The 12,184-nt window shown below is 38.2% G+C and overlaps 1 protein-coding gene across 1 annotated transcript in view; it reads right to left on the bottom strand.

Annotated features, from left to right (window-relative positions):
* The window catches only part of LOC122805263 (rap guanine nucleotide exchange factor 4-like), a 1,439,269-nt gene that overhangs the window by 501,789 nt on the left and 925,296 nt on the right, over positions 1–12,184 (bottom strand). The window contains exon 19 of the mRNA XM_044075352.1: positions 9,089–9,214. Coding sequence (XP_043931287.1) covers positions 9,089–9,214 — 126 coding nt within the window. The remainder of the gene's footprint in view (positions 1–9,088; positions 9,215–12,184) is intronic.

Genomic DNA, 12,184 nt, shown 5'->3' with positions numbered 1-12,184 from the left:
AGAAATAGTTGGTGGTGTTAACTTTCCGGAGGTTGCTGAGATTTTAAGTTGTCAGTAGAGGGATGTTAGTATCATTCCTGGGCAGGATAGAGTGGGAGCCTTCAAGTAGTGGAACTGATAGTATATTCTTAGGGGGATATCACTCCGACAGGCACCTTGAGGGAAGTGGAGTCTTCTCAGTAATAGTTGGTGGTGTTAACTTTCCAGAGGTTGCTGAGATTTGTAGTTTTCAGTAGAGGGGTTTTAGTGTCTTTCCTGGGTAGGATAGAGTGGGCGCCTTCAAGTAGTGGAACTGATAGTATATTCTTTGGGGGATATCACTTCGACAGGCACCTTGAGGGAAGTGGTGTCTTCTCAGAAATAGTTGGTGGTGTTAACTTTCCAGAGGTTGCTGAGATTTTTAGTTGTCAGTAGAGGGATGTTAGTGTCTTTACTTGGTAGGATAGAGTGGAAGCCTTCAAGTAGGGGAACTGATAGTATATTCTTAGGGGGATATCACTCCGACAAGCACCTTGAGGGAAGTGGCGTCTTCTCAGAAATAGTTGGTGGTGTTAACTTTCCAGATGTTTATGAGATTTTTAGTTGTCAGTAGAGGGATTTTAGTGTCTTTCCTGGGTAGGATAGAGTGGGAGCCTTCAAGTAGGGGAACTGATAGTATATTCTTAGGGGGATATCACTCCGACAGGCACCTTGAGGGAAGTGGTGTCTTCTCAGTAATAGTTGGTGATGTTAACTTTCCAGAGGTTGCTGAGATTTGTAGTTTTCAGTAGAGGGGTTTTAGTGTCTTTCCTGGGTAGGATAGAGGGGGAGCCTTCAAGTAGTGGAACTGATAGTATATTCTTAGGGGGGATATCACTTCGACAGGCACTTTGAGGGAAGTGGTGTCTTCTCAGAAATAGTTGGTGGTGTTAACTTTCCAGATGTTTCTGAGATTTTTAGTTGCCAGTAGAGGGATTTTAGTGTCTTTCCTGGGTAGGATAGAGTGGGAGCCTTCAAGTAGGGGAACTGATAGTATATTCTTAGGGGGATATCACTCCGACAGGCACCTTGAGGGAAGTGGCGTCTTCTCAGTAATAGTTGGTGGTGTTAACTTTCCAGAGGTTGCTGAGATTTGTTGTTTTCAGTAGAGGGGTTTTAGTGTCTTTCCTGGGTAGGATAGAGTGGGAGCCTTCAAGTAGTGGAACTGATAGTATATTCTTAGGGGGATATCACTTCGACAGGCACCTTGAGGGAAGTGGTGTCTTCTCAGAAATAGTTGGTGGTGTTAACTTTCCAGAGGTTGCTGAGATTTTTAGTTGTCAGTAGAGGGATTTTAGTGTCTTTACTGGGTAGGATAGAGTGGGAGCCTTCAAGTAGTTAAACTGATAGTATATTCTTAGGGGGATATCACTCCGACAGGCACCTTGAGGGAAGTGGAGTCTTCTCAGTAATAGTTCGTGGTGTTAACTTTCCAGAGGTTGCTGAGATTTGTAGTTGTCAGTAGAGGGATTTTAGTGTCTTTCCTGGGTAGGATAGCGTGGGAGCCTTCAAGTAGGGGAACTGATAGTATATTCTTAAGGGGATATCACTCCGACAGGCACCTTGAGGGAAGTGGCGTCTTCTCAGAAATAGTTGGTGGTGTTAACTTTCCAGAGGTTTCTGAGATTTTTAATTGTCAGTAGAGGGATTTTAGTGTCTTTCCTGGGTAGGATAGAGTGGGAGCCTTCAAGTAGGGGAACTGATAGTATATTCTTAGGGGGATATCACTCCAACAGGCACCTTGAGGGAAGTGGCGTCTTCTCAGTAATAGTTGGTGATGTTAACTTTCCAGAGGTTGCTGAGATTTGTAGTTTTCAGTAGAGGGGTTTTAGTGTCTTTCCTGGGTAGGATAGAGTGGCAGCCTTCAAGTAGTGGTACTGATAGTATATTCTTAGGGGGATATCACTTCGACAGGCACCTTGAGGGAAGTGGTGTCTTCTCAGAAATAGTTGGTGGTGTTAACTTTCCAGAGGTTGCTGAGATTTTTAGTTGTCAGTAGAGGGATTTTAGTGTCTTTACTGGGTAGGATAGAGTGGAAGCCTTCAAGTAGGGGAATTGATATTATATTCTTAGGGGGATATCACTCCAACAGGCACCTTGAGGGAAGTAGCGTCTTCTCAGAAATAGTTGGTGGTGTTAACTTTCCAGATGTTTATGAGATTTTTAGTTGTCAGTAGAGGGATTTTCGTGTCTTTCCTGGGTAGGATAGAGTGGGAGCCTTCAAGTAGGGGAACTGATAGTATATTCTTAGGGGGATATCACTCCGACAGGCACCTTGAGGGAAGTGGTGTCTTCTCAGTAATAGTTGGTGATGTTAACTTTCCAGAGGTTGCTGAGATTTGTAGTTTTCAGTAGAGGGGTTTTAGTGTCTTTCCTGGGTGGATATTTTTTAGGATTTGTTACATATAGTGTGTTATTAATTGATTTACAGGCTATTTTGGCGCCTTTTTTACTATATAATTGTGCAGTAATTACACTTGTTGTGTTCTGATGAAGCTCGCCATCAGCGGGAGAAAGCGCTTAACATTTGGTGGATTTTTATTAAAAGACGTGAGGACTCTACCACTGTTTGAGTTTTTTGTTCAGCTGTATTTTACTGTGAGCAGGCAGCTAGTGGGTTGTTGAAGCTGCTGTTCTGTTTTGGAGTTTGGATTTTGAGCAACCTGCAGACTTTCCGGTGTTGTCATGAGTTTGTCTCACAGTTACATCAGCGAAGCCTCACCCGATCATAGTAAGGAGCTTTCCAGTCTTCGGAGAGAAGTGGCGTCCTTACACGGGGAGGTAACCAAAATTTTAGAACTTTTTGGTAGATTTACCTCTGAAACTACAACCACGGACAATACATCTGGTATAATACTAAATGGCTCTAACAAGAATGCAGAGTCTTCTAACGCTAGAATCCCTACAGAGGAGAAATTGAATTCACTTGCTCCCATGGTTACTACACAGGAAGTACTTTCGACTTCATCTCCGGGTATTCCTAATGGACAGCGTGCAGCCAACATCTCAAGGAGTGTGATAGACTTACCAGCGTCCGCGGTTAGAGCGGACCATCATCAAAATGATGCTTGCGATTTTACTTTTGACTTTTCTTTTAGTAATTTTGCCGAGGAAGCCAAACGAACTGGCACCAGACCAAAACAGGGCCGTACATACGCCAATGCAACGGGTGAATCTTCCCGACATAAAGGTACTGTTCCTGTTAAGTCTAATGACAAAAAAAGCTTAAAAGATAATGAAAAAGCAACTTATCAAAGAACATTACAGAATTTCTTGGATTGTGACTGTAAATTTGATAGTGTTTCCATTAATGAACGTCGACAGCATAATACAACTAAAAAAGGAACTTTGAGAGACTCCATTTACCTATTTGGTAAAGGACTTAACACTATTAATGCATTGAAACTTGATAACGCTTATTTGAATTATTGTATATCAGTTAATATAGTGCCAATGGGACTAAGGTTTTTTAAAATTCCCCTGGGCATAGATATTAATGCAGAAGTGGAAAATGAGTTTAACAGTCTTTTTGACTCTTTTGGATTTGAGTATATGAATAAGCTAATTAAATTCAATGATGCAAAATTATGTAAAACTATATTGGAGGTGGAGAATCTCAACAATACTATACTACAAGATTTAGCTTTTGGACAATGGGAAAAATTGTATTATAAACAATTCTCAATAGCTGATGAGAGGGTCAAGAATGCTTATGAACGCAAGTTCAAAAAAACACAGAGGGACAAAGAGCAATATAACAGACATACATGTTACAAGTGGGGGAACTACAAGCCGAATGATAGTTTAGAAAAAACAGAAAGGGGGTATGTATTAGATTCATATCCCGACCATTATGAACAGGATTTTTTATCCCCCCGGACAAGTTGGCCCCAAGGGAAATGGAAGCAAGTGGGCAAATGGAGGAAGAAAAACTAGCAGATTCTCCCCTTTTGGATGCAACGGCAGTTAACAAGAAAAATACAAATTCTGTTAGTATTGTGACCATTGACAAAGTAGTCAGTGAATACAAAAATTTTAAGATCTATAATTACAGCGACGTTCAATTACAGACGTCACATTTTAGTTTATTTGCCAAGGGACTCAAATTTATACCCACCCCACAGTTCCGGGTGGTAGATTCTATTTTTGAATTTAAGAAATTTACTAGAAAATTGAATTTAGCAGTTATGTTTGACAATCCTGCTATTAGTAAAAGTGTAGTAAGTAATGTGTCAGGGCATTCTAGGCCTAAGAAAAAAAGCACATTTATGCCTTTTAGCAACCCTACCATTTCAGTTTTTGAAAATAAAGTTACTAATGATATTTACAAACTTAACAAAGCTGTAGGTTACAAGAATAAATCTAAAACTTTTTCTAATCTAACGGATGAGGAAGCCCACACTTTGAAAAATATTTGTACAGATCGTAGTTACAGATACATGAGGCCTGATAAAGGGGGAGGTATAGTTATCTTTGATACTCTAACATATAACTCCAAAATACACAATATACTTCACACATCCGATAATTATACTGTTGTTTCTCTTAATGAGTTAAACACTGCATATCGGAGAATTGACATGTATTTGGAGGAATATTTATTAGAGCAAAGAATTTCAGAAGAAGAATATAATTTTATGACTGTGGAATTTCCTACCTTAGCCACCATAGTAGGGATACCTAAGGTTCACAAAGACCATCTTAATCCCCCATTAAGGCCTATTATATCTGGTAGTAAATCCAAAACGTTCCCAATAGGAGTTATTATAGATACTACATTAAAATTTGTATACGATAATGTCAAACATTTAGTTAAAGATTCTTGGGAATTTTTGAGAAATTTCCCTACACAAATTGATGTGACCAACCTATTGTTCTGTTCTATAGACGTGATTGATCTATTCAGTAGCATTCCAATAGAAGAAGGCCTAGAAGCTTTTTCCAGGAGTTTGAGAAAGCACACAGACCTCAGTTGGGATAGAATTTCTATCCAAGTAGAGTTGATGAATATTGTATTAGACAACAATTTCATCTACTTTGAGGGAGAAATTTTCCGACAGACCAAAGGTGTAGCAATGGGTGCAGCTTGTGCACCCATCTTTGCTAACCTGGTCATGTTGGATTGGGAGGAGAACCATGTGTTTCACAGTACCTATTTCAACCAGGTACTATATTATTCCCGATACCTGGATGATTTATACATACTATGGAGAGGTAACTGTAGATCTTTAGAGAACTTTATAGAATATTTGAACAAGAGTTCAGATTTTCTAAAATTCACTTTTTCATACAACACCAGTGGGGTTCCCTACTTAGACACATTAATCTCAGTTGATCACGAAGGCTTTAAATCTTCAATACATCGGAAATCTACATTTACCAATTCATATCTGGATTATGATAGTTTCCATCCACACAAACTGAAAAGGAATATTTTTAAAGGGCAGTGTATCAGGGCTATTAGAATGACATCCAGATACCAAGACACGATCTATGAATTGAATCTTATTACAAAAATGTTTAATGAAAGAGGATATGATAGTGACATGTTAGAGGACATTGTTAACTATGTGTTAAATCAATGGGGATCTAGATTTTCTCCACTCTTGGGTCAAAAGATGGGACAGTCAGAAGTAACTACAGGCTTTAATAACAATGTAGAACATGGCAGAGGACCCTCTATGAGCTTTAACAGAGCTCTTATTGTTGAACACAGTCCTTATAGTCACTTGATCAAGAATATAGTACGTAAAAATTGGTATATATTTAAATCTAGACCAGATATTGTCAATATAGTGGGAAATGAACCACTTTTTGTGGTAAAAATGGGTAAAAATTTGAAATACATTATAGAAAATACTATTATTAGTCAACAATTGAACATTCCCCACACTACTAAATGTGGTACGTGTCAACAGTGTAGATATATATTGGACTTGGATAAAGTCTCCTTAAATAATATTAGTAATACTAAATTACATCTATGTAGGGGTAACTGCCGAACAACTATGCTGGTGTATATTGCTATCTGTTCATTTTGCCAGTATTTCTATATAGGCAAAACAGAGAGACAACTTAGGCAGAGAATATACACACACTTGTATGCCATTAGGAAGGCAGACACAAAGAATGCCTTGTATAGGCATATATCTACTTTTGGTACTGAACACTCCTTTAAATTTGGAATTATAGATAGCGTTAAACACAAGCCTAGAGGAGGTAATCTTAAAAATTACCTGGCATATAAAGAGTTATGGTGGCAAGTATTTACTGACGCCACCACTCCACCAGGGATTAATGACAGCTTGAGTATTAAACCCCTATTATTATTGGAGTGAAAGACATACTCCAAGTCTTATGTTCTTTAACTAGCACATTTTAGATCTTACAATTTATATACATATATACACTTTTTTACTAAGTACATTAATGAACAGCATTATAGATAGGAAATATATATTCGCAAGCATCATATAGATTTTTTACAAAAATTCATAAAAGTATATATTAAAAATTTTTATAGAACTCTATAGAATTTTATATGTTATACTGTATTATTATATTGTACATAGAGTTGTTATATAACATATTTTTTAAAATTTGTTACATATAGTGTGTTATTAATTGATTTACAGGCTATTTTGGCGCCTTTTTTACTATATAATTGTGCAGTAATTACACTTGTTGTGTTCTGATGAAGCTCGCCATTCAGCGGGAGAAAGCGCTTAACATCTGGTGAATTTTATTAAAGACGTGAGGATTCTACCATTGTTTGAGTATTTTGTTCAGCTGTATTTTACTGTGAGCAGGCAGCTAGTGGGTTGTTGTTGCTGCCGTTTCGTTTTGGAGTTTGGATATTGAGCAACCTGCAGACTTTCCGGTCTTTCCTGGGTAGGATAGAGTGGGAGCCTTCAAGTAGTGGAACTGATAGTATATTCTTAGGGGGATATCACTTCGACAGGCACCTTGAGGGAAGTGGTGTCTTCTCAGAAATAGTTGGTGGTGTTAACTTTCCAGAGGTTGCTGAGATTTGTAGTTGTCAGTAGAGGGATTTTAGTGACTTTCCTGGGTAGGATAGAGTGGGAGCCTTCAAGTAGGGGAACTGATAGTATATTCTTAGGGGGATATCACTTCGACAGGCACCTTGAGGGAAGTGGCGTCTTCTCAGAAATAGTTGGTGGTGTTAACTTTCCAGATGTTTCTGAGATTTTTAGTTGTCAGTAGAGGGATTTTAGTGTCTTTCCTGGGTAGGATAGAGTGGGAGCCTTCAAGTAGGGGAACTGATAGTATAATCTTAGGGGGATATCACTCCGACAGGCACCTTGAGGGAAGTGGCGTCTTCTCAGTAATAGTTGGTGGTGTTAACTTTCCAGAGGTTGCTGAGATTTGTTGTTTTCAGTAAAGGGGTTTTAGTGTCTTTCCTGGGTAGGATAGAGTGGGAGCCTTCAAGTAGTGGAACTGATAGTATATTCTTAGGGGGATATCACTTCGACAGGCACCTTGAGGGAAGTGGTGTCTTCTCAGAAATAGTTGGTGGTGTTAACTTTCCAGAGGTTGCTGAGATTTTTAGTTGTCAGTAGAGGGATTTTAGTGTCTTTACTGGGTAGGAAAGAGTGGGAGCCTTCAAGTAGGGGAACTGATAGTATATTCTTAGGGGGATATCACTCCAACAGGCACCTTGAGGGAAGTGGCTTCTTCTCAGTAATAGTTGGTGGTGTTAACTTTCCAGAGCTTGCTGAGATTTGTAGTTTTCAGTAGAGGGGTTTTAGTGTCTTTCCTGGGTAGGATAGAGTGGGAGCCTTCAAGTAGTGGAACTGATAGTATGTTCTTAGGGGGATATCACTTCGACAGGCACCTTGAGGGAAGTGGTGTCTTCTCAGAAATAGTTGGTGGTGTTAACTTTCCAGAGGTTGCTGAGATTTTTAGTTGTCAGTAGAGGGATTTTAGTGTCTTTACTAGGTAGGATAGAGTGGGAGCCTTCAAGTAGTTAAACTGATAGTATATTCTTAGGGGGATATCACTCCGACAGGCACCTTGAGGGAAGTGGCGTTGTCTCAGTAATAGTTGGTGGTGTTAACTTTCCAGAGGTTGCTGAGATTTTTAGTTGTCAGTAGAGGGATTTTAGTGTCTTTACTAGGTAGGATAGAGTGGGAGCCTTCAAGTAGTGGACCTTCTATTTGCTGGGAGGCGCGACGAGCAGCCAGACTGCAGGACCGCTTAACGGAGGTGCTGCGAGCAAGAGGGTCTAGGTGCATTTAAAAATCAGCTGACAACCTCTCTCAAAATAACTTCACAAAATGTCAATGAGACAAGCAAGCTTAAAAAGGGAATTCAGTCTTAAGAGTTGTTTTGCTCCCCTCTAAAAATGATACTGTCATGCTTCAGAAGCACATATATGTTGACAGCTGACAGTCTTCCATGTTATTTGAGTGTGGGTTTGTCTATGTGCCTATTTGCCTGTGTGTGTGTGTGTGTGTGTGTGTGTGTGTGTGTGTGTGTGTGTGTGTGTGTGTGTGTGTGTGTGTGTGTGTGTGTGTGTGTGTGTGTGTGTGTGTGTTCCACACAAGGGCCTTTCATCCTGATACAGCATCCGTAATTTTAGTCGCACCTTGCCTTAGTGCTGATGCATGGCATGCAGGGGAGCACATTAGGTGCTATATAGTCCTACAGAAATGCTTCCTAAACTGACTATTATGAAGACTTTTCCTTTTAATCATTATTCCAGTAGTATCTCTAGCTTTGACAAACCTGTAGAAATGGTATCTGGTATTCATGATCCCACAGTTAAACAGCAGACCTTTAAAAGCTTTTCTCTCTGGGCTTCCACTCTAAACAGGCTAAGTCGCCAATTAGACTATCCAGGTAAAGAAAAAGCAATAAATAAATAAATAAATGAATACAAACATATTGTCAAATCAGATTACTAATAGTGTAGACAATTACCTTGCTTCTGTACCATCAAAATTACTTATTTGATTGAACTTATACTTAAAGTAATGCCAGGCCATATTTTAAAAAGCCTCATGGAACAGCATACATGTCTGAATGTGGTTGAATTATATCAACATACCTCATGCACACAGTTGAAAAGCTCCCAGTCATAAACTGTCAACTGATAGGCCAAGTCTTTGGAACTCATCAATTCAAAAGTGCCCATACTTCCTGATGATGGCCCTTCTTGTTCCTGCAGTGGTGTCTGAAACATATAAAATAAACACTAATGTTTTCACATTAATTAAACTATTACTTTTCATCTATACTGGAATCCTATTGCAAACTGACTGCATTTACTGCTTAATTAGTTATGAAAAATAAAAAAGTACTTGCCTCATACATATACAATACAGGATAATATAAAGGTTCATGAACCGTTTGTGCATTTTTCAAAATATAGTAAAACACCTGCTGTATGATCAGAATTGAATAAATCCACACAGAAGACAAAATAAATAATTTATCTTAAGGTTTGTATGCAATAGTTCTTTGGGCTTATAAATCTCCACAAAATAGTGACAAACAACAAATTATTCTTCCAGACTGAATTTCTCTGCACCCTCACATTAAAATAAGTCTGTTAAATGGGAACTACAGTCAATCCATTTCAAGCACAAAGTGCCAAGACATCTTCTACAAATTGTTTTTCTCTACCTAAGGCTACTGGAGACTCACTGTTTAAGTAATGTCCTATGAGGTCACTTAAAAAGAAATAGCTGAATTTCACAGAGCCCGCAGCAATAACACTGTAAAAATCCATTCATTCACAAACCCTTTTTCCTACTTTTGCATGAGGTCTGACTGTCACATAAACAGTGACCATCATCTAGAGTCAGTGTTCACACCTCCAAAGTGTTTAAGTAGTAGAGACCATTATTTCAGTATGCCTTAAAGTAGTAACATGTTGCCTTCAAATGCATTGATTAAATTGCATTTTCTCTTGAAACCATGAAGTCACTGAAAAGTACAGTTGTGTAAGTAAATTTACTATAATAGTAGATGCTCAATTAATCACTGCTGCAGTAGCTTAAGCTATATCCTGCATAGGATTCAACAGCCAGCCAGTTTCCCAAACTTCAGAGCATATTCCACTCACCCATACAATTCGACAGCTTGAGCTAAGATGACTAAAAGACAGGTCTGGGTATCAAGCTCTTCAGAGCTTTCATGCCAACTGAGACATAGAGGCTAAACTTAAAAAAAAAAGCTATCTCCACACCCTGGCATAAAAAAACTCACAAAAACAAGTGGGTAGAGGGAGGGAGCAGTTATTGCAGCAGTGATCATTCAAACATCAACTGTTATGGTAAGTTTACTTACACAGCTCAGCTAGTTTCATCATATTGCTTACTGCTTTAGTAGCCTAAGCTATATAGATCACCATAGCTTAGAACAACTGGAAAGTGGAAGAGGAAAGGTCCAGGTGCCCCTGGAGAATGGTCCTAACAAAGCCTGATCTAGAACTAAAAAAGGAAGCTAGTTTATGGTACTTTGTAAAAATATGTACAGAGAACCAAGCTGCTGCTTCTAGAATACTTCTAGAGTCCAGCCATTTCCAAAAAGCAATGGATGAAGTCAAGGCCCTCGTAGAGTGGGCCTTTACCACGCCTAGAATAGTTTTCTTGTAGTGGGAGTAACAAAAGAGACAACCATTTAGAAACAGCCTGCTCTGACACAGGTTGTCCCTTCTTACCTTCAAAGGGAATGAACAACTGATCAGAAGTTCTGAAAGATTTTGTTCTGCCAAGATATCACAAGAGTTATCTGTGGATATCCAAAATATGACATATCATTTTTTCTCATTTTTAGGTTCAAGAAAGAACATAGGGAGATGGATAGTTGGCTTAAAGTAAACTTGGATACTAAAACCAACCACAAGACAGAGAAATAAACTAAATAAAAACCAACTGGCTGGCAGCAAGAAAAAGTAAGGATATATTGTATTTTTTACATAGTTTATTAGCGCTTTCATCTGATAAATTACCAAACTTCTTCAGATAAACTGAATTACACTGAACAACCCTTTTATACTGACAAAATGTGACATTGCAGAGTACAACAACCAATACTAACTCAAATGCCAACATTTAAAAATAAATTTTAAGAACAACTAAATACTTAGTAAACCTTGTATTTTCAAAATACAGTATATTGCACATATATTTCATTAAAAATATAAATATATAAATATTATAAACTACATATGATATGTAGTTTATAAATATTATAAACTACATATCATATGTATCACGGTCAAAGGAGCATACTGCACGGTTTGCTACTGTTTCTACATTGGGATGCAACACGCAGGTTACGTGACAGGATGAGGGAGCATCAATATGATATCTCCAGGAGAGCTGAGACCAATGCTTTATCTAAGCACATCATGTTACTAGGTGCTCAGCACAATTTTAAGTTTATGGCTGTTGAAACAGTCAATGTGGGTATAAGGGGGGGCAAATAGAATCAAGGTAGAAAGCAAAGAATTGAACTGGATTATTAGAATGAAAGCTAATATGGGGAAGGGCTTCAATGATAAATTTTCTGTTAAACCAGTTTTAATGAATAGGCCCTTAGCCAGATAGATATTAATTATGTTCAGCATTTTTATAAGGATACTTTTATGAATGAAATGTTCTATATGTTTTTATGTATGAAATGTTTTCATGCTTATATAATGATTTCTGAGCTGCATTTTCTGGTTGTTGAATGAAATGCTTTATATGTTTTTATGAATGAAATGTTTTTATGTTTGCATAATGAGTTTTGATTTGCGTTTTTGTGGTGTGGCTTTAAGGGCTCTACTTAATTCCTAATTGTTTTTGCATGCCAATTGGCTGCCTTGCTGTTTAAAAGTACTACAGTTTGGATCTTTGTCTGATGAAGCAGCTGTTGCTGGGAAAGCGCTTACTGTTTGTTCTGGGATTAAATTCTTGAATTTTACTGCTGTGTTCCGCTGCCTCCTTTGAGTGTAATATTGTATGATTTATTTTTTGGAGGACCAGTTTACATACACCATAGTCTTTGTTTTTTGTTACCTATCATATGTTCTTAATTTAAAGAGACTATTAATGGAAATCATTTCATTTAGTCCTGGGGGGGATCCAACATTCAGATATATTTGCCACCACGTTTCTTTATTTTCTAAAACTAATTTCTAGGGTCCCCCAAG

The sequence above is a fragment of the Protopterus annectens genome, chromosome 6.part1 (genome assembly GCF_019279795.1).
Source record: "Protopterus annectens isolate FY-2018-M chromosome 6.part1, PAN1.0, whole genome shotgun sequence".
NCBI lineage: Eukaryota > Metazoa > Chordata > Ceratodontiformes > Protopteridae > Protopterus > Protopterus annectens.
This window is presented reverse-complemented; position numbering and strand designations above follow the sequence as displayed.